This window comes from Phaenicophaeus curvirostris, chromosome 5 (genome assembly GCF_032191515.1).
Source record: "Phaenicophaeus curvirostris isolate KB17595 chromosome 5, BPBGC_Pcur_1.0, whole genome shotgun sequence".
NCBI classification, from domain to species: Eukaryota; Metazoa; Chordata; class Aves; order Cuculiformes; family Cuculidae; genus Phaenicophaeus; species Phaenicophaeus curvirostris.
Window position 1 is genome coordinate 52,561,032 of NC_091396.1, and position 26,592 is coordinate 52,587,623.

At 40.5% G+C, this 26,592-nt stretch overlaps 1 protein-coding gene across 2 annotated transcripts in view; it reads right to left on the minus strand.

The window, feature by feature from the left end:
• Positions 1–266: 266 nt before the first annotated feature.
• Positions 267–26,592, minus strand: part of BTBD7 (BTB domain containing 7) — a 54,988-nt gene continuing 28,662 nt past the window's right edge. Inside the window, exons 4-12 of one of the 2 annotated variants that reach the window (XM_069858694.1) lie at positions 17,229–17,437; positions 15,759–15,834; positions 14,224–14,384; positions 13,797–13,940; positions 13,452–13,565; positions 11,728–11,917; positions 7,548–7,726; positions 6,416–6,844; positions 267–5,243 (exon numbers count right to left, since the gene is read on the minus strand). In XM_069858694.1, coding sequence (XP_069714795.1) covers positions 4,428–5,243; positions 6,416–6,844; positions 7,548–7,726; positions 11,728–11,917; positions 13,452–13,565; positions 13,797–13,940; positions 14,224–14,384; positions 15,759–15,834; positions 17,229–17,437 — 2,318 coding nt within the window. In that variant the 3' untranslated portion in view covers positions 267–4,427. The remainder of the gene's footprint in view (positions 5,244–6,415; positions 6,845–7,547; positions 7,727–11,727; positions 11,918–13,451; positions 13,566–13,796; positions 13,941–14,223; positions 14,385–15,758; positions 15,835–17,228; positions 17,438–26,592) is intronic. The other variant, XM_069858695.1, reaches the window with a different exon arrangement.

The following is a 26,592-nucleotide window of genomic DNA, read 5'->3' on the forward strand; positions in this document are numbered from 1 at the left end:
TTTTCCTTTCTAAGAAGCTGCTTCAACACACCCGGGTGGCTGGTTCTCTTTTACACGGGTTTGTATCAGTCACAGCCCTGATGTTCAAAGCATTGCTGTGCACTTTTTTTCCAGTAGGAATGACAAACCTTGTTGGTTTTAAGAGCCTTTACTCTTAAAGGGCACCTTAAAGTTTGTATAACCCACCCCTTCCACCCCAGCTGTCGGTTGGACCCAAAGTTTGGAGTAACGAGGGCGCAGCTGCTGGAAGGAGTCGCACAAGCCTGTTCTATACAAGCCATTTATTTGAAATGCCAACTATATGTAGGATAAAGTCAGTGTTACATGCTTCTCAGCAACAGTAGAAAAATAGAACCAGTGAAAACCTTTTTACAACTGTAATGGTACTCAAAAGAGAAATGTATTGTTTTACAATGCATCACACAAGACTAGAATTCAAGTCTGGAGGTACCTAAATAAAAATACTATTTTTTTTTTTAAAAAACACTATGTACAATTGAAGCGTAAACAAGTTTTACAAAGTACTGGTTATGCAGGTTGTAGAAAAAACACTTGCATAGGACATGGAGTCAGTTTTAAGAAAGTTTTCTGAGCCTTTAGCATTGAAGGCACTTGACTTTATACCAGTAACACCACAAAGACAAGAAACAGAACCGTAACGCTGCCAGCGGCAGGGCTGCTCCTGGCAGTACAGACAATTACAGAAACGCCAATACCGTTTTACACTTTCATCCCTCGGCTGTCCCCTGCATTCGGCAGAGCCCAGCACCACCTCCCCCACAGAAGCACAGAATTATTAGGAGAAAGAACCACGTCTGAAACAGCACTAGGATTCTTTCAAAAAAACCCAAACCAAACAAAAAAAAACCCCAAACAACCAATCAACCAAAAAAACCAAAAAAACCCAAATCAAACCCAAAAAATCCCACCAAACCCAAACCAAAGAAACCCCCAAAACAAACATTTGGGACGTTCCAGGACCAAACCCCAGGGCTTACAAGTACAGGTGGCCACAGCCTTAACTTTCTGAATTGAAACTCCTCAAGAACAGGAAAAATACAACATGAAACTGCCAATCGACACAGCAGTTATTAACACACAACTACAGGTAAGTGTGAAACAACAAAACATTTCAAAGGAAGAACTGTTTTCAGGAATTAAGTTACTCATCCATATATTAAGGAAAAGAAGAGGGGGCCAAGGAAAGGGGAGCAAGAAGTTTTTGCATGTTCACTAAATAAAAGTCTGAGCTCTCTCTTATTAAAGAGAACACGGAGCACGAGTCTTCCTCATCCCAGAAAACTTAATGTTCATACCTCTATCCTCAGGCAAAGTATAATCAGTAATCTTATCTCCATCAAACTCAGAGGAGAAAAAGATGTTCATTTCCAGCCTAATCAGAAAGTGCTTCATGTAAACAAGGAGCGTCGGCACCAAAGTTTCAGTAGACAGGGAACCAGAAGCAGCAGGTAGCACGGGCAGGCGCGGGGGTGCTGCCACTGAGATGCAGTACGAACATCAGCTTCTGAACAATATGCTTCCGTGAAGGATAATGATGGTCTCTCTCCCCCACATCTCTCCACACATCCAACTAGGTAGGAAACCCTATGCTAGTGTGAAAAAAAACCAAACATACAGTTCCAGGAATCTGACAAATCCATCTTTTCCACTTGGAATCGGCTGCCGATAGCTGCTATCTTCTTCCCAACTCAAAACATACAAGTGAAAACACAGATTGTCTACACAGCCTGATTGTCTCTGTGGCCTCAGAAGAACTTGTCTTGTATTTTGCACCTACTTTTAAACGCTTTATCCTCTTTTAAACACTGCTCAGCTGCTGAGGCTTCAGAAGCAATTTTGTATTTTAAAATGCAGACATGTTGTCCCCCTACCCTGAGGCATTTCTCACCAGCTTATTCCAAAGCCAAAGCATTTAATGATTTACCTCAAGCCATAACCTCAAAACTTCTCAGTCTTCATCAGCCACGTCCCCCCAGATTTCAAGCTTGACAGTTACACCTGTAGATTTCAGCCCTGTCTCTGTCCAGGCACACAGTGCCCCATCAAACTACGGCAACTAAAATAGTTTTCTCAAGGTACATCTATTGATTTTAGGTAAAAATAAATAGTAAGTCTTCCAAGGACAGCTATGACACTTTAGTAACTAAGCTACCAACATAGGCATGAGACATGAGTTTCAGTGAGTTTTGTGGGATGAATATTAATGCTTGTGGTGCTGGCAAGCGTGAGTCCAGCAGAGCTATGCAGTCAGAGAGCGCTGTGCTCAAATCTTCAGAGGAAACTTGGCAAACCTCAGTCCCCAACCTGCTGCAGCACCGTCCCCCTACCAACACCTTCTTGCATTTAACAATGTTCTACACTGCAGTCCCATAGAAATACCACATATTGGCCAAGAGGCCAGGACCACCAAGCATCTTGACTGTGGTCAAAAACCCAAACAAACTAAAAAGACTGACAGACGGGGAAAAAAACCCTATCTCCTGTCACCCATGAGACATCACCTGCACAGTTCAGCTAAGTCTCCCCTCCAATCCTACACCACACCTTCCATGACTGCATCTCAAAAGGAGCATCTGCAGACCTTTCCAGAAGGAGGAGGCCTATGGATGTGTGATTGCAGAAGACACTAGGATTTATTGGTTCAAACACCCATATCTTCATTCATCTAGAAGCTATGTGGTAGTTTGGAAATTCAGTATTCAATATTTCAATCACACTGTGGTGGTGCTACCAGGCCTTGCATACTTCAATGAGACAGGTTAGGTAAGAATCTGCCATCAACCAAAACCAAAAGTTGCAGCAAGATTCCTGTTTAAAAAGCATTAAGCATTTTGGACTGCAGGAAACCACTCAACCTAACCTTAAAATAGTCCTTGGGTCACAGTTTTCTACTACACAGAAATTCATTATAGAAACTGTACTTAAAAAACCCAAACAGGCCTTTACTAGTAATCACTACACTGCAGTAGCATCAGACCCCTATACTAAACGCAATGAATCCGTGGTAAAAACTGCATTTTAAATATGAAGGATGCACTTAACGACAACCGTTAACCCGGCGCATTCCTTAGCCCCAGTCGCGTGGCAGGGAGCCCAGCCCAGATCACGGTCGCTCCCTCTTCATCTGAAGAGATAAATCCCATTTGTATCCTTTTAAAAAAGCAAAGCTGGGAAGTAGAAATATAATTTAAAAGTGCTAAAGCTTCACACATTTCATGATACTAGAGCAGCTACTCTTCACTTTGATTTTGCTCACAGAACAGCTGCAGTTATGAAGACAGCAACGCTTCAGATTGGGCAAGGAACACTGAACGACATCACTAAGAGTGAAGCCCTTTTTTAATCACAGGCAGGAGAACACAAGGCAATGAGCAGTCACCTCAGCACCTCAGTTGGAGAGGGAACCCCCTGGAGGGGAGGGTTACCGTTCAGGCAACAGAAAAGACACTATATGCCTTGTCTTCCTGACACTCTTGGATTCAGCATGAATCCTCAACTCTGGTCTTCGCTTACCCTCACGGATGGGTAGCTGGAAGAACAAGTTACTATTATAATTTTTACAGCATTTCTAGACATAATTCTGCATGGGCAAATGAACAATTCTAGTCTGTTTTGTCAGTGCTTCTGGGGGGCCGTGGAGTTGTCCATGGTCACAAGTGAACCAGAATGCAAACAGAATCAGACTGTCAATTCCCAGGGAATTTCACTGGGATTTGGACTTCTAAATATCCCCCCTGGACTCTTAAAAACCCAAATATAATTCTTGAAGTAGGCTTGCAATATAAGGATAAGCCCAGCTGCCAAGACTTTTCAAACAAAACTTTAGACTGGATTCTTGCCGTAGTTGTAAAAATCAGGAAGATTTCAGATCTAAACAAACAAAAACCTAACTAAAAGTGTAGTATTTTGATGTGCTGTTCTTTGGAATTCCTATAATTAAAAAATAAACACATTGTTACTATCTCATAAGAAAATACATTTCATAATGTGCAAACCAATGCACACCGGAATTGGCAGGTGAAAGGGAAAATGCAAAAGTATGAAAATACAGTCCTTTAAATGTGACAATAAAGTTTAACATATTAGTACAAAACTAATACACTAAAATAGATGTACAGGTGCAAAAGGCTACCAGGTTGTAGAAAAAGGTACCAGCTTTTTTTTTTTTTAAAAGGCTTAATTAAAATTTGCTCAAAAAAATTTCCCACCAAATAAAAACAGAAGCAGCATTAAACCCAAACTGATGATGTGCTGTCTCTAACAAAGCAATGTATGTACAAAAGAAGTGAGAGAAGCTGAATTCATCTGCTGGCATGAATGGATTTGTCTGACAGAAGTCAGGCCAAAACTTGCAAAGAATGGGATGTTTACAACTCTTAGGCACAGAGAAATAGTGGAGGTTGCTTTCATAGAGCAGATTTCTTATACAGGAAGTCTGGCTTGTTTGGAGACCTCCTCCCTCTGCTTACTGCATCTTCCCTTTCCAAATCTGCGTTTCTCTGTGCTCCATGCTCCAGTGCCTCCTCATCTGCCAGTCTCCTACTGGGCCTCTCTTCTTGCATTTCAGAGGTGTACGCAGACAGCGAAGGTCTGTTGGAGGTTAGCCCGTAGGTTAAATCTGTCTCCATTTTTGTTCTTCCCCGGACGTGAACTGGACCATTACCAGCATTTTCCTGGGTAGCCAATGCCAAGTCCAGTCGCTGGGGAGGTTGTTCTAAGACATCGAGGTGTATTGGCTCATTCTTTTGTCTGTGTTGATGCCCATCTTGGGAGAGCAGGTATTCCCTCCTAGAATCCTCTTGCTTTTTAGGAGATATCTGGGAAGGTAGATAGGCTGACTTTAAGCCACTTGGTGATGCCTTATTGTGGCTATACAAATCCGGGCCAAAATACATGCCTTGTGAAGGTGAGGGACTGTGCCTGTTGGGTGCTGGAGTAGAGGGTCTGCATGCAGCATTAGAGAAGTCATAGAAGTCAGGATATTCCTGCTGATTTTCTCGAGCATCTATTTTCTGCTCTATTGCATGTTTCTTTCGAGAAGTGGGCATGTGTCTGTTCTGAATACATGAAATGTGCTGGGGTGGACCAGGCCCTACCTCTGTAACCGTCTGGCTTAATTCTGTGTTAACCGTGAGCTCTGGTAATCTTCGGTCTTTTAAAGACATTGCTGACACACCCATTGCGATATCTGGCATCAGTTCATTTAGCAAGGGCTGAGTACACTGAAAAAGAAAAGAAATGGGTCCATGGAAACAAAGCAAAAGCTAAACACAAATTGCACTTAGGATGGTTCCTGTAATTCAAAATGGCATTTTCCTAATCTACTTTGGCCTAGACCAACCTCAGCCTGTAAGTCTCCTACACTGTTTAAAGAACATACGTATACTCCAACCCTCACCTTCCTGCTGTGCCACAATAACAGATCCTTCTTAGATTATCTTGTCTCACATATGTGGTAAATTACAATGTCCTGTCACACTCTCAAAGGTAACTTTGCTTTAAGCCACTTGCAATTACCAAATTAAACACGGCACGCTGTGCAGAACTTTACAAGCAGTTTGTTAAAACACAGAGTTCCAGTGTGGAGAGGCCATGAAACATCTATTTTGTCACTATAGAAGCAACCCTTCTGCTTGCATTCAATATTTTAAAGTAAACTAATTGCAGGCACATGTCTGTGTACACATGGCAGCTTCAGGGGCTGAGGGGAACAACAGTTACAGAGCTGACTGCGTGCCGGGTGCAGGGGAGTTGCACGGCATTGCTCTCACTTACACCTATAGGCAATCCTGCAGTGAGACAACCATATTACAGTCTTCCAGACAGAAGAGCTGAAATTTCCTCTTCTACTTATCATTTTTACTGAAAGCCATTTTAGTAATCATTGATTACTAGTAACTTACAACCTGCAAAGTCTAGGTGTCTCCCTGCATTTCTTTATAGAAACATTCTAGTAGAAAAACTTTTAATGGAAAAAAGATCATTATACGGCTTCCTTAGTGAAATCAGTACTGATTGAGGGAAAGACTACCTGTGAATAGCCAAAACATCATCACTATTTCTACCCATGAATTATAACATGCAGTTCACTTCTAAGCTGACTTCTGCTTCATTTTAATGTAGATCAATGATGATATTTCATAAGATTCCTGAGTGCCACCTGTCCCTCTGAAATGCTCCTGTCCCTGGAATGTTCATTCTCCCAGGGATGAGGACACGCCTTTGGGTTGCAAAATGCTGACAGACAGTTTGGTAGAAGAATTCTTCTCCGAACTAACAAAAGTACTTTCAATTTAATAAAGCCAAGTTACTTCACCGTACAAATTCTCTCCAGCTCCTCTCTATAAGCTACTCTGAGTGGCCAGAGGTGTGGAGGAGAAACCTTAATACTTACAACTTGCTTCTCAGCTGCCATCACTGCTACTGCTGCAGCCACCGTCTGCCTCCCCAGACCTGTAGTGTTAGTGCAATCAGGAGGTGCTGCTTTAACACTGGGTAAGTACACAGGCGGTGCAGCTTTGGGAGCGGTCCGGGAATGGAACAGCGAGTGATTACATGGGTAAGAAAAGGAACGGGAGGGATGTTGATTTGGCACCCTTTGTTTCCAGCCCACTTTGAACTGGTTATGAATAGGAGTTGCTGGTGGGTGGTACGGAGGTGGCGGCGGGGGCAATGGTGGGTGGAAGGCCACAAAAGAGTCCAGTTCTGTAAACATGGTTTCTGCAGTGGGAGTGCTGTTAACACGACATCGTCCAGACTGTCTCATTGTCAAGAGTGGGCTCTCATCCCCAAATCGCTCATCAGGAAAGAATTTGTGAGGATTCTGCAAAGGAAAAAAAAAACAGCATGTAACTGAACAATGTAGGAAGCCACCTAGAAAAATATCTTAAACTAACACGCACTGGGACTAGAAAATCTGCTAGCACTGGAACAGGCTAGTTGTGCTGTCCGAAACCTCACCAACTCTGGAAGCAACTACAGACACCACAGAACAAAGATCCTGGTTTTCTTAGAACACGAGACAAGAAGCATCAAACTTACTGCACGAATAAGTTGACCAATAAATGCATTAGCTTTAACAGGAGCATACAAACAGAAGCAAGACTTCCCATTTCCCAGTCCTGATACGTACTATGCAGATCTACTATATTAGTTAGGACTTAAATAATAATAAATCATGGCCCAGATTTCTAGTTTTGCTTTGAATTTTCATCAACTGCCTCTTCTGCAGAGCTTTTTGTCCCCAAAATCTGTGGCAGTAACAGCACCCTGAATGGCAGCAACTCTTGAGAAAACTATTTATAGATTACGCTTACACATTTATTAAATCCCACACATCAAATGCAACACACTCACTGTAATTTGCACTTGGACAGTTCTTGAAGTTATACAGGCACTTCAAAGCATTTTTGCACTGCATGTGCACACACGAAGAAGTTCTCTTATTGCTGGTTATACTTTCAAGTCAATTCAGAAGCAAAACAGAATCAAAACAATTGTGGTCTTACACAGCAACTTTTCCATACCTGCAGAAGTTCAGCAGCAGCATCAGAAAGTCCAAATTCCCGCAGCACACGAATCTGAATCTCATAACTGACGGTGGCGCCTTCTCCGCAATTGAGAGCATACGCTCTCTGCACCTGCTCAGTATGACGCAGCTCCTGCAGCCGTTTGATCATCTCTTTTACAATGAGGAGATTGGGAACTGGAGGGATAATAGAGAAAGGAGTGAGGATAACAGAGTTTACTTCAACTGAGAGACAGGTAGTTTGATTGCAATGGCTAGATTTAATTTTGAAGGAAAAATCCAATGTCAGGCTGACTTGGCTTTTTTCTTTTTTCTTTTTAAGAAGCGTTCTGCCAAGAACAGCTCAACTTACACATGCTCCTTGGAGCATCACTAAGCCACGTGGGATAACACACATACCATACAAATGATAAAGACACATTGCATCCTCCCAGCTTCCGCCAGAGTGAGCCACAAATGCAGCCTTCTTTGTAAACTCCTTATGAGGCAGAAATTTTGTGATTTGAGGTGAGGGCAGGATATCTTAAATAACAGCTGAATGTTCCCTCATGAATTCTACAAGCCAAGAATTCATCGATTATTTCTGGCATACACTTCATACTTCTAGTGGAATTCTATAATCACAAGACCATAATACCAGTATGTAACTACAGAAAGATCATTCTAAAAAAATTACACAAACTGTAAGCCAACATAAACCTGTTAAAATGACATTGTTTTATACAGCCATATTGAAATAATTTAAAAAAACTGCTTCCAAAAGGAAATAATGTATAATTTGGGTATTTATCCTGTTGCAAAACTTTCCCATGCCACTTCTTGGTGCTATTTAATGATGAACGGTATTTCTCTGTGGTCTTTCTGTCCTCAGGAAAATGTGCATGTTACAGAAGACAAATCCACATCTCTGAATACGTTAAGTCTTGGCATCTGATCCTTTATGAGCTTTACCAGCATTATATATTACCGTAACCAGATGTCTGTAATAAAAGCTCATAAAAATTAAATGGATCAGACAGCAAGAACAGTGAGAGGAGACATTTGCACTACAGAGAAGGAGAAAACCCAACACCATGCAAGTACAACTGGTCCCAATTTCATGAGGTTTACATTGGTACATGAAGGATAAGTGTAAGTACTACAAAAAGAAAAATAATCAATTCTATCCAGCCATCAAGGCTTGAAAATAAGTCTTCCACACTACCATCAACATGCCTCAACTGTTCTCCAAAATCCTGGTTTAGCAGCCAGATGTTTAGCTGTAACCAGAATTTTGCCAACACTGAAAAAGCGAGGATTTTGGAGACTTTTTAAGCAGTGCTCCAAATGAGTAGGTACAAAAAGTGATCTAAGTTTTTTAATTAAATAATGAAATCTTCTCAAACTCAGGGTTGTTTCTGACTTTTTTACTATTATTCATGCAAAACACATGGTAGAGCAATTACACGTATAAAAAAATATAGTTCTCAAGTCGTTGCAGGATTTCCAATTTAAACTGAAACCGAAAAATAGCTAAGGAAACCCAATTACCTGCAGAACCTAGCCTCAAAGTAGAAAAGGCTTCAGCAGAGGCTGAACTCATTTTACAACAGTGGCGTAAGAAGAGCACCAAGACATGCTGCCAATAACATTTATGCAAGTACAGTCCATGGACAGCGGGTGCAAGGAAGATGGAAGCAACAGATGGACAATATCTAAGCTATAAAGAACCCTGTGTTCCAAGGACCCAACCTAACAGGCACAGAGGCACCGTTGTCTAGCTCTCCCTTTGGCAGTTCCTGTGTTGCATCTATGCTTCAGGATGGATTCCTGTACAAGTTATAGCTTTGGTACGTGCCTGAATCTCCTCCTGGGCTCCATCTACCCTTCCCAGCACAAGGCAGAGGCAAAACAATCAGATCTTCTGAATACCTACAGAACTAAGCAAAGCAAGCAGTTACGAGGACACAACAGCCGTGCTCCAACTACCAGCCAGGCTCGCAGCCCAGGTCCATGCTCAAATCAAAGGGCTGGCAGCAATTCCTATATATTAAATAGTACAGAATCAATCTGTAGTGGAGTTTCAGATTGGTCAAGATGTCTCATGTTTGCCAACAGAGCTGGACTTTTTCAGAACATGAAAACTTCTGCAAAACACCTAAGAATGTGATTTCTTTCTCAACTAATTTGGAAACTAGGATCAGTAAACTAAGTCACATCTCATGATGAAATACTTCACGTGCAATTAACAGTGAGTATATTCTGCAGGGCAGAGGGAATCAGAGTACTGTGACACACTGCTGAGATGCCACAGCTGTAAACTGCTAAACAAACAATTAGTAATTTATCAAATTACAGAAGTTTTCAGAGACTTCTCTTAGGCTTTATCAAGTCTCTTCCTGAATCACAAGAAAATTGATCAAAACTATTTCACAAACCTTACTAGAAAACTTACTGCAGTGTTTAACCCATCAAATTTTCTTGCAGCAATTTAAACCTATTATTTATGCCCTGGCTATAGCAACTGTAAGTATAGTTTATCTATTCCTTTCAACATAGTTGACTGAAAGGAGACATTAATTGATATACAAAGAGCTTATACAACAGGGAACAGGGAGTGGAGAAGGAAGACGACTAGTGGCATGTCATCTTTCTTGCTTTTCTACAGTCTGATCCATATCTACTAAAATGTGATACTTGATCTGAAAATGATGCCAAAAGCTTACGTAAGTTTAAGGAAGGATTGCATAGGCTCATGGATTAAAAATGCATTTGAAATTACTACACACAAACTCCTTCCACCATAGGACATCTGAGCTGCAAACAGTTGAAAAGCACACAGATCTTTACAGGGAATTATTTTTTGTGCTTTCTGCTACACACTCCTTACACACTCACTTCTGGTGACTGCTGGAATAAGCATGCTAGACTAGACAGACAAATCCTTGACTTGTCTGAGACAAAATCACTCCACGTCTTGTGACACATTTGGTTTCGTATTTTAGTATGAGTTTCTACGGAGTTGTACAATGTTGACTTTCAGGCTTTGCTACACAGAGCTTCCCTCAAGCCACCCTGTATGCACGCAGCTGCCTACACCGACACAACCACAACGGTTCCCACTTTCTGCACTGAATTTACATTTCATCTTGGTCCATTAGCTATCCAATCCTGCACTACAAAACATCCACTGACCCTCCGAACACATCATCAACCGCAAGTTTTGCCAGTGCATTCTCATTGGGCCCTGGGGTAACTCGAGGTCAAAGGGCCCTTCTGGGGGAGAGGTCACCTGAGGTCAACTTACTGGGCCGTGGGTCACTTGAGGTCAAAGGACCCTTCTGGGGATCATCCTAGGGGTCACCTGAGGTCAACGTATTAGGCCCTGGGGTTACTCACTTGAGTATTGACAGGGAAGGGGGAAGGTGGGAAGAGCTAGATGCTTTGGCAATCCCATCAGATACCTTCTTCCAGTCTGAGACCAAAACATCACATACATAAACTACAATATATACACAGTAGTTTTACGACTATATTTCCCTGGCTCGCCTGTGAGGAATGTCACACTAAGTATCCTGAAGTCAAAAGAGGTTGTATCTACTCCCACCTATAAAAACTTACTCAAGTTACTTACGCAAGGAATGAAGCTGGTTTGACTTCAAAGCTAAAGTGGATTTGGTAAACTGAAGTGTGTTTTGAGTGTCTACTTCTAATATTTTTCTGGCAAACTCAGTAAAGCTGACTGCCCTATAAGTTAAGATCCCCTGCTGTTTGTTTTTAAAAGAAAGCAGTATTTTGCCATTTTCCAGCCTTAGGTATCTTACCCACATTGGATGAATGGTTGTAGAAAACTGAAGACCACTCTGGGAACAGACAGCCAGGCTCCAGCAAGTGTTTCAGTGTTTAACCAGTCCAAGGTTTTACAAATTGCTCAGCTCAAGTGGGGTAAAATACCACCCCTTCCAGCAGCTTCCTTTCTAACTACTTATTATGCCAGCCAAAAATGGTAGTGTCTTCAGAGTAGACCACAGCAAGAGTGACTACTGCTGAGTGGAAAGAGGGCCATATTGTACAGTACTACCCTTCAAGGATACAATAATATTCAATAATCTACATTCACTCTCCCCAGCTCCAAGCTCCCACCCGCTTACATGAGATCAACTGGCATTGCGGCACTGCAAGTGATCCAGCAGCCTTACCTGGGATCTCATTGGCTATGACTGAAGGAGGACTGGACTGGTTAGTGCTAACTTGCTGGTGGGTAATCATGTGACAGCACTGTGGCACCGCGTTGTTTACCATGTAAAGGGTGTCGGGCACATTGGACATTCGGACCATCCGCAAACGAACGAGATCGGTTTGTTCCACCATCATCTCATCCAGTACTGACTGCAACGACAGCGAGGACAGCCCTGGTGAAGGCACTGCACACACCCCCCCGACCAGGACATTCTGCAAGCACAGGCCTGAGGCCACAAGTCTAGCAATCTCTAACCCGCAACTTTTTGAGGTCCCAAACAGTATTTGCCTTTTCCACTGCATTTTCTATTCCATTTTCCAGTTAAGATCCAAGTTGAGTTTCAGAGCCAAGAAGAGGCAGGTGAATAAAGCTTGGGAAGGTTGCTCTGTTTATTTTGTACCTGTCAGATTAGAAGTAACCTTCTCAAGGCCAGACACTCTGGACTCTGTCTCAGACAATTACTGCCTATAGGTCTCAACTCGCTGTGCCACCGAACAGAAGGCGCTGGTCTGAAAATGAAATGCTTCCCTTGGATGTCTTAAAGAACAAAAGGGGATTTAGGCATACTCATTTAGGATTTGCGTTTAAAGTTGAATAGTTTTATTTCCAAAAATGGGAGGCTAACAGCGGAGTCAAAAAAAAAAATATTAGAAATCACTCATCCACAATTTTTTGCATTTCACAATAATTAAAGTATGAATAGGCGTACAGTTAACAGATAATGAGAGTCTCCCCCTAAGGTTAAACAGCTAATGATGTTTTTTAATATTAAAAATATTAACAGCATAATATGAAATGAATAGAAACAAAGAAATAAGCATGATTCTGGACACGGGAAAACAAAATTTAAAATGCACTTTTTACTTTAAGATTACTACTAAAGCACTCCCATACTGTATACGCAAATACTAAAAGACAAAGCTTTTACCACATATTCTTTAACAGATTTTTGTTAGTTTCAACAACCCAAGTAACCAACATAAAATTTTAACTGGCTAGTCTTCCTTTGCTGTTTCAGTGCCACCTGGTGCTGTCTAACCTTTGTGCCCAAAATGCAAAGTAGTTTTATTCCTCCCCTCATAGAGGATTTCAACAACTCGCACCTGCTGAAAATGGTTTCGTACTTTAATACAGGGCAAAAGCTCCAAATTCACCAGAGCAGTGGTCAGGCTTTCTAGGTAATGTGGATGTGCACAGCTTCACCTAATCCTCTTGCTCTGCATTCACCTGCTCTACTGGGACTCTGGAGCTCGACTTCAGTCAGAGCTGCCCTAAGCAATGGAGCTAGTTAGTGACCTACAGGGGTTCCATTCTGTCAAGTAGAACATGATGTGCTTCTGCCCCAGACAGAGCCATCTTCACCCTGCCACCACATATCACCATCAGAAATGCTACAAGATACTCAGTTTGACAGTCCTCATGCAAGATATTAAATAGGGAAGGTACTGCTTGAATGGGACACATAGAACTTCAGTCAAACTGGACACAAGTTATTTATTCCATTTTGCGGAGGATCCAAAGAATTTTGGATATGTTCTGATTCAAACAAGAAGATGAAATATCAGAGTCCTCTGCCGAGTGGAATATTAGTTCTCCACCCAGCTCTAGTGGGAGCTGGGGAGCCTGAAAGACCTGGCACCAAGGTTGCTGACTAGCTGCAAACTGGGACTCTCAGGCTCTCACCTTGCCATCCGCCTGCCAGGAGGGCTGCCGAGGAGCTGGGCCGGCAAACTGGCTGGAAACCAGGGAGGTTTCCCTCAGAACGCTGCTTTGTTTCCGGTGGAATTTCATCAAGATCTGTCTCGCAAACATTTCAATTGCAACAAATAAAAATTTTGTTGAAATTTTTCTGACCAGTTCTAGAGACTTGAGCCTGATGATCAATCTTGTAAGTCTTGTTAAATTGAAAATGTTAGTATTTCAGGCCAGTACATGCAAAAAGAGACAAAACATACCAAAATCTTTCCCTGTTTACAGAACACTCTGGTGACAGTAGATTAACAATACTCAAACATTAATGACTATTACCTTAGCCTCCTCCACATATGGTGAGAACAGTCTTGGCCGCACATATATTCCAGCATTTTTTTGCCGCAGCCAGGCATTTGACTTTCCACCTTCTGATGTTGGTAGCATGTCTGAAGGAGGAGTACTAATCAGGCCTCTCTTCATCTTTAAAAATCAAGAAACAGTTTCACGGGTTTTTAAGTAGAAATATGAGGAAAGCTCGCAAGAAATGCATTTCTTACACTGAATCATTATGCCACCAATTTTTCTTTAGCCTTCTGATGGATTTAAAGTACAGAAAATTTAACCAGAAAGAGTTATACACGTATTACTCTGAGCACTAACATTTTAGGAGCTAATACACAATAAAACCCAGAAAACCCAAACACTGAAGAACCTGAACTACAAGGAATTGAGAGATTATATTTATATGAGACTACTGACTTACTGCATCACTCAGTACTTCACTATTCATGGGTAAGATGTGCTCAATACGGACAAAAGGTAAAAGTGGAGACAGGATCTCTCTCAGCTCCTCAATGTCAAGATCTCTCCTCTTCACACCTCTCTTGTTCACACTGTGAGCAGTACCGCTCAATAAATTGGGCTCTGCGGGAAGGAACAAAAAATAGGTTTATATTAAAAATTTAAATAGGAAAGTAAGAGTTACAGGCCTTACAGAAAGTTATGGAAAAGTTGCACAGTTACTCCAAATGAGCAGCTTCTCCCACAGTTCAAGTCTGTTACTGTTTAACTGGCTCCATTCTGTTCCAATGTGCCTTAAGATACATATTTTTAAAAAAATCTTGTTTTCTAGACAGAAGGTTAATACTTCCTCGAGCCACTAAAAGCACATATTTAAACTGACTTTTTGCTGCATTTCATACACATCTATGACAAAGCAGTTGGCAAGCAAACAATAACAGTGGACTTTGAAAACATGGCCAGATTTACAAAGACAGTAGCCACACCAGCATTGTACTGTTTTCACACAGGTAGTTTCTTCTCTTTCTGTTCCTCTCCGTGTATTATCTCACTGACACTTTGTTGTGGGGATGAATGACAAGTTACTTGCATTTGTTATTTGGGAAATATATATTTAGTCTACTTGCCACATTCAACACCTGAGATTGCCCCTGAAGTTACCAGTGCAGCAATAACATGCATCTGAGCTAATAAAAATAAATTTACTTCTACTTTAGGAAAAACACTGATGTCACTTGATGGTCTGTTTGTCACTATCGCAGATTTCTGTGGGAGAAATGTACACAAGCTAAAGTAGAATGCTGACAAAGAAAACCAAGAATAAGACTACTGTAAGAAGCTTTTGTGAGGACAGAAAAGTAAAAGAGACTGTAGAGGTTTTTTTATTTGATAAAGTAATTACAATAAAAATAATTTTGAGACAACAGGAAATCAACCAAACTTAAAAATCAGACAGTTGCAGAGGTTGAAAGGACCTCTCAAAGTCTGGTCCAGTCACAACCACCACCATCTCCCCACACCTCCTCGGGCACAGAGCAGCCTGCCCATGACTAAACCCAATTGAGGTTTGAGTACCTCCAAGGATGGAGAGCCCGTAACTACTCTGGGCAACCTGTTCCACTGAATTACCATCTTCACAGTTTCTTGTGTTTAAACAGAATTTCCTGTATTCCAGTTAATGCTTCACTGCCTCTCATCCTGTCTGGGGTGCCAATAAATGAGTGTGTGCCTATTTACTTGGCTTTCTGCTACTAGATATTTCTAGACTTTGCCAAGATCCCCCTTAAGCCTTTTCTTCTTGAGGCTAAATGATCCCAGCTCCCTCAGAACGCCTGTGTTCTCATTTTTCAGAGTGCAAAAGAACTTTTTTTAAGCGCATTTGTTTAGTTTTGACCATACTGCGAACAAAATAGATTAAATCTCCTGAAGTTACAGAATACACACAAAAAAACTTCCACACATTTTAGTTTATTACTGTGCGGTTTGAAGGATCCTTACCTCGATCAGCTATTCTCTTCATCAACTGGTGTTCTCCCCATTTAATCAGATATTTAAGAATATCTTGTTCACTTGCCTGGTAGAAAGAGAAAGTCAGCAATCCGTATATGTTTAGTTTAATGTCACAAACACACATACATGAAAAAAGTCACATACACAAGTCTTTTACAACTATAAGGAAGCACAAGTGCCCCAAGAACAAAGTAAATATTTGTACTTTATGATCTGCTATACCACTACCTCCAAACATTTTAAGGTAGTACTGCAGGTATATCACCACCGTAATTTCTAGATTTATGATGTAATTTATTGAATCCCTAAGAGTAAACAATATTTTTTTCTACAGAAGGAAAAAAAATTGTCTATTACGAAACCTTACAGGTATTATATTTAAATGATTTAAGGTAATTAAAAGGGGCAATTCTAACACTGGGTGCTCGGATTTCTTGTTTAACAAGTTACAAATTCAGCATCTGCATAGCCTGGAAAGCTATGAAAATAATAAAATCAAATAAATTATAATCTAGATGAAAAGAAATGTTTTTCAGCAACACTATAAATAAAGCAACTTCACTCTGTTCATAGCTATATACATGTGCTAACCACTTGACATTTTTTAGAGGGGGGAAAGAATTCCTGTACTAAAAAATTTAAATTTATTTACCTAATTTCTTATCAACTAGACTAAAATATTTAGTCATAATAAACACTGTCATGAATTATCAACAGCATTGTTACTGTAATTCCTAAAATGTTTAAAGTAAACAAAACTTAAAAAAAATCTTCAAATAATCTCTAACACCTCATACTAAGAAAAACAACAGACTAGTATTGGGATTGATATAATTTAATAAAAAAAAAAGAAATCCAGACACCTTTAAGCTATGAAATGCTAGTCATCATTATAAATATCTCCCCTGAAGAAAAAAGGCAGCAAAACTCCACAACCTTTCTATTAGTCAGTATGGTCACAAAGAAGTTAAACTCACAAAAAAATAAATTCTGCAATACTTGTCAGAAAAGGTATTTTTATGTCTCCACTAAAGAATAAATTAAGCCTTCTGAATGATTACTGGTTTACTAGCTCCCGCTGCCTGAACTAGGATGTACATTTTTACAGCAGAACTACTACCACCATGCAATTTTTATGAAACACTTAAACACGCAAGCCAAATATTAGGTTCAGAAATGCTTTGTTTAAAATAATTTGCAGTCATTTCTAAACTGCTATTGAGCTTCTAAGCAACAGCATATACCACCAGTTTGGGTTGCGTTACAAGCCAAGAATAAAACAGTTCTCTGAATCACTACTTCAAATTTATTCTTTACATATTGCAAAGGAATGTTTAGTGCGCACACAAACCCACTCTTGTCTACAATTTAAAATGAACTACTCCCAAGCTCTTCCTAGCAATGGGACAACACATCCTCCTCCAAGGAGAAGCAGCTGTGTTCTGCTTTGTGGGTTACCTGTAAATAGTCCGACTGAATAGCTGTGAGCAGGTGGTCCTTGCTGAGTTCATAGAAGACATCTGAAGTCATGACCTGGGTAAATTCCTCACAGAGGAAATGTAGTGCTTGACGATGTACCCACTTGGAACCATATGGCTGAGAGCTCCACTTCAGAATGGCAATTAAGGTGTCTAGTGAGATGCTCTCAGCAATAATATCTTCACACCCTAAGAAAAGCAAAGCAAAAATCGATGACTGTGTTACAAACGCACTTTGATCCTGGAGGGATAATACATATGGCTATACCTGTACTATAAAGGGTTATACAACTCCCAGTGAGAGGAGAAACAGAAGTACCCTACAGACCAGCGCTGCAAACGAGGTTAAATTCTGACTAAAAGTATAATACTTTTAATTGTGTTTCAAGATTCCAGCTATTCATTTACCTTTTAAAGGCACGTGAAACATCATGTCTGCTGTCATGCCTGGATGAACAACTGGAAAGCCAGCTCAGCCATACTAGAACCTCCTTCAGTTAATGGATATTATTTGACTGTTTAAAACATTTTTAAGCTGCAGATTTGAATTTGAGTCACTATGGTTTAGAGTGGATTCACAGAAGTCTATGAACTGTAACAGAGGTGGGATTTTTGTCCACACAGCTTTGTGTACAGACCCTCCCGAGAAAGACCATGCAGAGGAGCAGAAACAAAAGCTGTGATGTTTGTCGGTACTCAGCTACTCAGCACAGAATGAGGGCAGCAAAGCATCATTTTCTGAGTCAGGAAGCTGCAGTTGGCTGCTCTAGGCCACCGCCCTGGCCTCCCTGTCAAGCAAAGCACAAAGTATGCCAGACAGGGAGCACCTCCTCCAACAGGCAAGGGGAAAGCGAACCAAGAGGCAGGTATTCTGACTCCTGGCAAGTCTGCTACAGTTTCTTCATACCCACTGCTGCATTGGGATTTACTCTTTCATGAAATATGTCTTCTGAAGAAGAGACAGGGGATAAGTCTCCTGAAAGGGGATGGAGCAGATTTGGAAGAAGTGAGCAGAGATATACTACAGAAGGGCTGAAAACAAGGGTACTTGGGGTTACTGAGTTAAGACAGACAGTACCAGAATGTCAATAACTTGAAGTCTCCAACAGCATATTGATGATTTCATTTGTACATCTGGTTTACATACACACAGAATACTATTTCTAGTATAAAGACAGCAATTTAAAGAAAAGAAGTCCTATTCTAGAATTATACATTCCAGTCTCAACCCACTACAGCCACAAAATTACAACTGTGCTTATGTCCATGGGAGGTCCTCAACAGTTCAGAGCAGCATGCTTACACTGCAGTTATTTTACTTTTTATACATCATCATTTTTCTCCCAGATCCAAGGATATTGAAAAACTAAACTTTGACAGTTGTTTAGAGAACTGTATCTCATTACTGAGCTCTTGGACTAAGCTGAGTAAGAAAGCATTTAGCACGGTGATCTTCACGTTTGTCAAAACAAAGATCAAAAAGGCTCTTCTGATACGACCTATTTTTGAACTGGTTGCATACACATGAGACGTGCTAGCAGCCATTAATAGAATTAAAATAAAACCTTACTTTTCTACACAGGCCTGCATACAGAATAAAAACGTTGACTCCATTTCTGTTGCAACTAACAATGAAAAGGACAAATCATTAAGGAGTTAAGTAGAAACCAGTGAATGTGCTAATTTGAGTAGAAGGGGATCTGTCAAAGGAACTGCTACTTAGAAGCAAAATCACTGAGAAGGGAAACTTAAGCAATGAGGTTAAGATGAAGGTACTTGGAAGCAAGAGTTTAAACATGAGGCAGGTTACAAATTTATCTGTCCTATTAAACACATGCACTTCTAGTCAATACTATAAAAAGGCCAGGATGTTAATTAGGAGAACGCTATTCAACCATTAATTTTTTCTAAATTTAAATATAAAAATCCCTACAGTGAATATAACAAATAAAGTCAATGCTCAATGAGAATGCTTGCAGCAAATTCCAGGAATATGTCTGAATGCATATATAGTTTTGAAAACAATTTCTATTTATTTTCTAAAAGAATTTATGGGAATAATTCCCAACCCCAACAGTAATAAGATTTAAATCAGTTCCTACTTAAAATAAACTTTCCTAAACAAGCACTTGGATAACTTACTTTTCACATGCTTCATTCACCTAAGAAAAGGAAGACTGTGTATACACACATCCTCTGAAGAAGCATTTCTGAATGATGCATTAAAGGCAGCATTATGCTATTCACCCCACATTACATTCTCCACTTGCTTTCAACAAAGGAGTAAGTGTTGTGTCATGTTTCAACACATCCGCTTTGTCCTTTACCATTACTGAAGTAACAGGGCACTTCTCAGAGCTACCTATTACCAGTAGGTTACATATTATTACCACCACAAGTAAGAACAGATGCTTCACTACAGATATTGACCTCTAAAATGCATGGTGAGGACTAGTCTAAAGTTAGCAGGGAGCATAACACAAAGATTGGCTAGAGGCACTTGGAACATCAGCCCAATAATCACTGGTACAGATGAGAGGAGAGGATGAGAACTGCTCTGAGATACGTTCCTTGGGTATTGATACAGGTTAAAGAAACTACTTTCTACGTTGGGAAAGACAACCCCCAGGAGCCTAAACATCACTCAAGTCTTAAAAAAAGTTTGGTCAAGAATCTGAAAGTGCTACAAAAACCCCCAAACACAAACCCAAAACGCCTACCTTACAGAGGAAGCTCTAACACTTCAGCATATGTTAGAAATAGGAGTAAAGGAAGTCTGAAGCTTTCCAATTCAGGATCCATTTTTACTTACACAGTTAATGACTGACATTGTATTTAACTTTGCTGTGTGAATTCCTCTTATCTTCCTCTTCGGGACTCAAAGTAGGAAAACATTAGACTACCAGCACAGCTGTCAGGGCCAGTGAAAGATAACCATGACCAACTGCAGTACATTTAAAAGAGGTGTTTGCTTCCTTGAATAAGAAACACAGTTGTTTGAAACAACTCTTTAGGGTCATCTTTTGCATTGCACTAAGTCCTGCCCTACTAAATCTTAACACAACATTTTGCACGCAATTATTCTGTTTGCTCACAAGCCGACTTCAGCAGATGACTACGTCCCCCTGAAATGACACCAATTTATAGAAGCTGAGAAGCTCAGGCTCAATTCTTCTGGCAAGTCTAATCATTGCACATCTACTAATAATAGGACATCAGGTGAAAAGCCCATTTAGGATCCCTAGCAAATGAAACAGTCCTTTTCGCAAGTAATTTTAGCAATGTATCAGGACTGTGGGATTATTATAAGTATTTCTTCTGCAGCAAGCACGATGTAATAATTGAAGTATTTTCTGAACATCTAAATAAATTGAGGCAAACCAGTTCTAGCTGTGGAAGGAATCCAATTTTTTTATTCTTCTTTGGCAGAAGTTTTTTTTTGCTTTAACAATCAGCCACTTGGCAAAAAAAAGCAGTCATCTAATACCCATAATATTGTTCTTCACAGTGGAAAAGAGCATTTTCCTCCTGTGAGTACTATTTTATAATATTCAGGCAGCAACAGCCTTTCCAAGATCCATTTGCAGTGTCCCAAAGTGCTCTACCACAAGCTTCTGTGAAAGAAATGGAAGAGGACTATCACATGGACAAACAAGGCTATTTTATGCACTCCTTTTGCTGGATATCAATAGGTCCCTATAAACAAATCCCTTCTGTTTCCCCAGTTCTCTCTCAAATGCAATTCCACAGCCCTTCCAAACAGAATTAGCTTGAGCTCATGTTTAGCATGCTAGCTAGTAGCTTGGGATCTTATCAAGACAGTTGATAGACCTACGAAACACAAATCAGGCATCTTCCACAATCAGCAAAAGTGGAATTAGGCAAAGATTTTACTACAAAACAGTCAGCTTGATTTAACTCTTCCTGTGTTGGAGACCTCCCACTAAACTTACACAAATCAGTGGAGTCAAGAAAAAAAAAGAAGTATTAAGATTTCATCTTGACACTGAACTGAAGTCTAGAAGTTAATAAAAGTTTTAAGTTTTTCACATCAGAAGAGATCATGTCGGCAATTAGGAACCATACTTTTTGAATTTGCTGGCATTTAGAGAACAGTCAGAGGCACGATCTGTAGCTAGCCTGGACTATAATATGTTTGGAAGTTCCAGAGATGCTCGTCTCACCCATCTGCGAGCTCCCTTGCTGTTCTAACAAAACTTCTGTCGGGAAGAGACAAAAAAAAAAAGACAACAACATTTGTTCAGCCTCTTTCTTACAGAGCCAAAGATGCAAACATGTCTTGTACTTGTTAAGGACTCTTTAGAAGGCAGCCTACACTTAAAAGCAGTGGGAGCCCTTGCATAGTGGTATTAAACCAGACCGTTGCCATCTCCTGCTCTACTGTCACACTGGTGCTAGGGTGGCCACTCCATGAAGCAGTCAACCAATTTCTTTTAGTCCTGCTTCCAGCAACATTAGATTGCCAATAGCACACACCCTACTGCCAGCACAGAGAACAGAAACAAGGACGCAAATGCATTACTTTTGACAGGCAAACAACCTGTGCCAGACTCAAGTGACCTCAAAGAACTTTAGACAAGGCAATAGGAAATCAGGTTGTCTGCAGCAGTAGGCAAAACAGTTATAGAAATAGTGAGAGCAAGTCAGAAGATTTACATAGCACAAACAAGAAATCACACCTTTTTAACCGATTATAACATAAGCAGCAGCTGCAACCACCTCTACTTTCCTATAAATGTCTTGTGGACAACTGCTCTTGTTCAGCGTCTGGATGCAGCCCAGCTTTCCCAGTTTATTAGTATTTATTGCATCCTGGCAGCACCATGTTCTCTATCTGGAAGGAAAGCTACGGGTTCCTAGCTTCTTGACATTTTGGGGCTTTTCTTTTCCATCTCCTCCACAAATTATTTAAAAAAAAAAAATCTTTAAATGGAGATTAAGTTAATAGACAACTGATGCCAAGCCTGCAACTTGCACATGGATTATTTTCCACACTTCAGAACTCTGAAGCACACAAGTTTTGGTTACGTGAACATGCAGTGTGTTCTGCGGAAAAAAACTTAAGTAGCACTTGAGATCAAGAAGGACTTGATGGACATTAGAAGTCAAACACTGTTGAATTTTATTTCTAAGCTCAATACCTCTTTTGAGGTATTTTTAATCCCTCTGTTTTTTCCAAGCACAAAATTTTAAAACATTCATTTACTCCCATCCTTGAGACACAGACTTCAACATGCATATATTACAGCACTGCTAAAGGATACAGTATTGCTTTTTGTTATGTTCAAATACAAAGCTGAAGACTTTATAGCACTTCAGATTAACCATTAAAGCAAGAATAAAATATTATCTGAAGGTTAGATCAGGTGGAGGTTTTGTGTTATGCTAACCATCCTTCCACAGTGGAAACTCAGTAAGTTATTGCAAACGAAACACAGTGTATTATCTAGCCATTCGAAATATTTAATGAGGGAGCAGACAAAAAACAATGCAACTCGTGTAATTTAGAAATATTTGCCTTTACGATACATCAGTTCTAAAGCTGTTAAACATTCCAAGATACTAACAGTTGGATTTCTGAAGTTATCAGCTTATTCAAAAATGCAAGGTAATTGTTAAATGTTTAAAGCATTCAATATTTGTGGGAAAGGCTCTTTAAGGTTTTCTCTCCCGAACAACAAAAAGAAATTAACTTTTCCGCTCCTGCCACATGCAAACCACAAATTTAGGAAACGCAAAATCTGCATCTACATCTTTAGCTTCTTGCAGCCATCACCTGATAACAGCCCTCGACTGGGGTTCAGCATTCCTTAAGCAGCACATTCAGCAGCAGTGGCAGGCGGTATAGCTGATCCAGCATAAACAGAAAATAATTGCAGGTCAGAAACAAAAAGCTGCTAACTCAACCAAAACAAACCAAAGGGAAGAACTTAACATGGGAACAATGAAGGGCTGAGGGAGGAAGAGCTGATGTTCAGAGGCATTGCTGCCTGTCACCACTGTGGAGTACTTAAGCCATACACAGAACACAGGTGGCTGAAAGCACTAGCTGAAAATAGTGAACACATCTATTTCCCTGCAAAATATATGTTTGAAATATCATAGTTATGTGACCAGTTGTACATCTCAGTCAAAATCTTTATCTTTGCATAAGATAAGACATAACTGCTCTAAGGAAGACCCTTTCCACTTTCTGCTTTCTCCAGTCTTCAACTCCATAATATAAAGCCTAAGCAATAATTTCTCACCTGTTATCTCAGGTTCATAGAATTATGTTAATATTTACTTCATCATATTCAATTTATTTTAAATTCATAAGTGCTAGACTAGTTCCTTTGAGCATTCCTGCTGCACTGATACGTAACTGACACACTTGCTCTAACCTTCCCATAATACATCTGTGTGTATCTAATACAGGTACCGTGGGCTTCCTAGCATTTCAGTATTTCAGTCCTGCCGAGATCAAGGGTACTTTTGATGTCGGGTGATATCTGCCTCTAGATCAAAGGCTGCACTACTGAATATGGCTTTAAAATAGTTTCTTGCTTCTTTTTCTTGACAAGGGTAAAGTCAACACCTAAAAATAAAAGGAAAGCAAGAAGTCTGAAAGGAAGTTATTTTTTTGTCAATTTTGCTTCAAAAGACTTTTTGGAAGCAGTAGGCAGAAAAAGGTTCCCAGGCAAAACTATTTCACAGAGGCCCAGGATCAAAAAACCTGCATCAGAAAAGCACAGGATTGTTAGATTGGAAAAGACCTTTGAGATCATTGAGTTACCATACCTGTCCACTACTAAATCATACCCCTAAGCACTTCACCTACCTGTCTTCTAAATACCTCCAGGGATGGTGACTCAACCATACTCTACTACTACCTCAGTGAGGCTGACACGGCATGGCAGTAAGGAACAGGGCCAAGAGGCTGAAGAGGACTCGTATATTTAACACAAATATCTAATAACATTAGGATACCTGAAGTCAAACTTCTCTGCAACAGCAGTGGACGTGGCAACGCAGTAAGACCATAAGGGGGAACTGCCTTAACGATACATGATGTATAGGACTAGGGAACTGATCTGGTTTTAATAACTGTGCTGCAGAAGAGGAATGAATAAGTGATCTTAAACTCCATCTGCGTGAGCTAATGTGTTAAAACAATCACACCAGTACAGCTGACAGAGAGGAGCAAAGAAGCATGATGACACAAAAGCAGGCACAGAGCATGGAAATCAGCAGGCAGAGCACAGAAATGTTCCATTAAGGGATGTGTTTGAATCTCCTGGAGAGGGCTCTAATCCTCACAGGCTCTGTGACAGCTGTGAAGAGTTTCTCTTTTTGATTGTTAACAAACACTGCAGCCTTTCTAATAAAGTCTCTGCCCTATTAGGTACAAATGAGTTTCAGTATGATCAGCTCTTTAGATGAGATATGCTTGCTGATTAGTTCATTTATTCAAATTAGTTCATTCAAAGATCCAATTCAATTTCTCTTGGAAGATAAGTGACAATCATCAGCTGAAATTAATCAAGCTGAAGCCAGAGTAAACTCTTAACAGTCTCACTTGACTTGAACAGTAAAGATTGATAGCATGTGCTCACACTATCACTGACATAGGGAAACCACATATTAAAATACAACAGCCAGAAAAAGAAGTATCACTGTGTTAAGAACAAGAAGATTTCCATAGAAAGAGTCAAGGCCTAATTATCTGCTGAAACTGAAGACAAATTACAACATCTGGATACTTAGAAATGTCCCTGAAGACAAATCAAACTAAAGTCTGTTGAAAATACAAACAGTTGATCAGAAGCTTTTAAATACATCAACTTCACTTAACACTCAGTTACAAATACCCAGCCAAAACTAAGTAAAAGTGAGCAAGATGTGTTGGAAAGAATATCAACACTTACGTATAATAAGCCCAAAATACCTCCTAGGAAACCAAGGAAACAAGCTTTAGCAAGCTAGCCATTGCCTAGCATGACTGAACCGAAATCTAGAGAAGCAGCTTAAGACATCAGCTACTGCAAAAGCCAACTCATGGAATCAGGCAGAACTTGGACATAACTGGACACCTGCAGCACAGCGTAGAAAAACACTGTCAAGAGGAACAAGCTGAGAGAATTCCTGGGGAACTGCCTGCTCAGCAGCCTCCAACACCTATGCAATGCTCGCTCTTCTACCATTTCTCTGTTTAACATCTGTAAGTCAGATGTTTGACAGCTTCCAGCACAGAAGTAAGCTAGCTATGAAATCAGGGAACAGGAGGGACACTACTGAAACGAGAGATCTACCTCATGTGAATTATAACCATAGTACTTTATCCTGCCTTATTGTAAAGTGCTGCAACAAGAATGGTAGCCACTACTAAAGCCCATACTTCAAGTGATCTGTTATTCAAGGGCAGGCGTACAGTTTTCCCTGATCAAATAGGCTTCCTTTTAATTTTGATTATAAGATTATACCAGAACAATTTTTAAGTGTCAGCACAGCACCAATATCTTAGAATCATAGAATCATACAATAACCAGGTTGGAAGAGACCCACCGGATCATTGAGTCCAACCATTCCTATCAAACACTAAACCATGCCCCTCAGCACCTTGTCCACCCGTGCCTTAAACACCTCCAGGGAAGGTGACTCAACCACCTCCCTGGGCAGCCTCTGCCAGTGCCCAATGACCCTTTCTGTGAAAAATTTTTTCCTAATGTCCAGCCTAAATCTCCCCTGGCGGAGCTTGAGGCCATTCCCTCTTGTCCTGTCCCCCGTCACTTGGGAGAAGAGGCCAGCACCTTCCCTTCTACAACGTCCTTTCAGGTAGTTGTAGAGAGCAATGAGGTCTCCCCTCAGTCTCCTCTTCTCCAGGCTAAACAACCCAAGCTCTCTCAGCCGTTCCTCATAAGGCCTGTTCTCCAGCCCCTTCACCAGCTTTGTTGCTCTTCTCTGGACTCGCTCCAGAGCCTCAACATCCTTCTTGTGGGGAGGGGCCCAGAACTGAACACAGGATTCGAGGAGCGGTCTCACCAGTGCCGAGTACAGAGGGAGGATAACCTCCCTGGACCTGCTGGTCACGGCATTTCTGATACATGATCTTAAACATGAACTCAGCAAATAAAGTATGAAACTATTAGATACTAATTTCACTGGCACATACAGATTTTCTACAGGCTGCTTGCTGCTTTCACCTGTAGCTAGGGAACACAGCACCAATTTGGAAAATCCTAAACAGTTCAAGTTAGTATCAATAATTTGATTACCTGAAGGAGTGCCAAGGTTACATTTGCTAGCATTGGATGATAAGTTTCAGCCCTAGCCTGATTTTACTG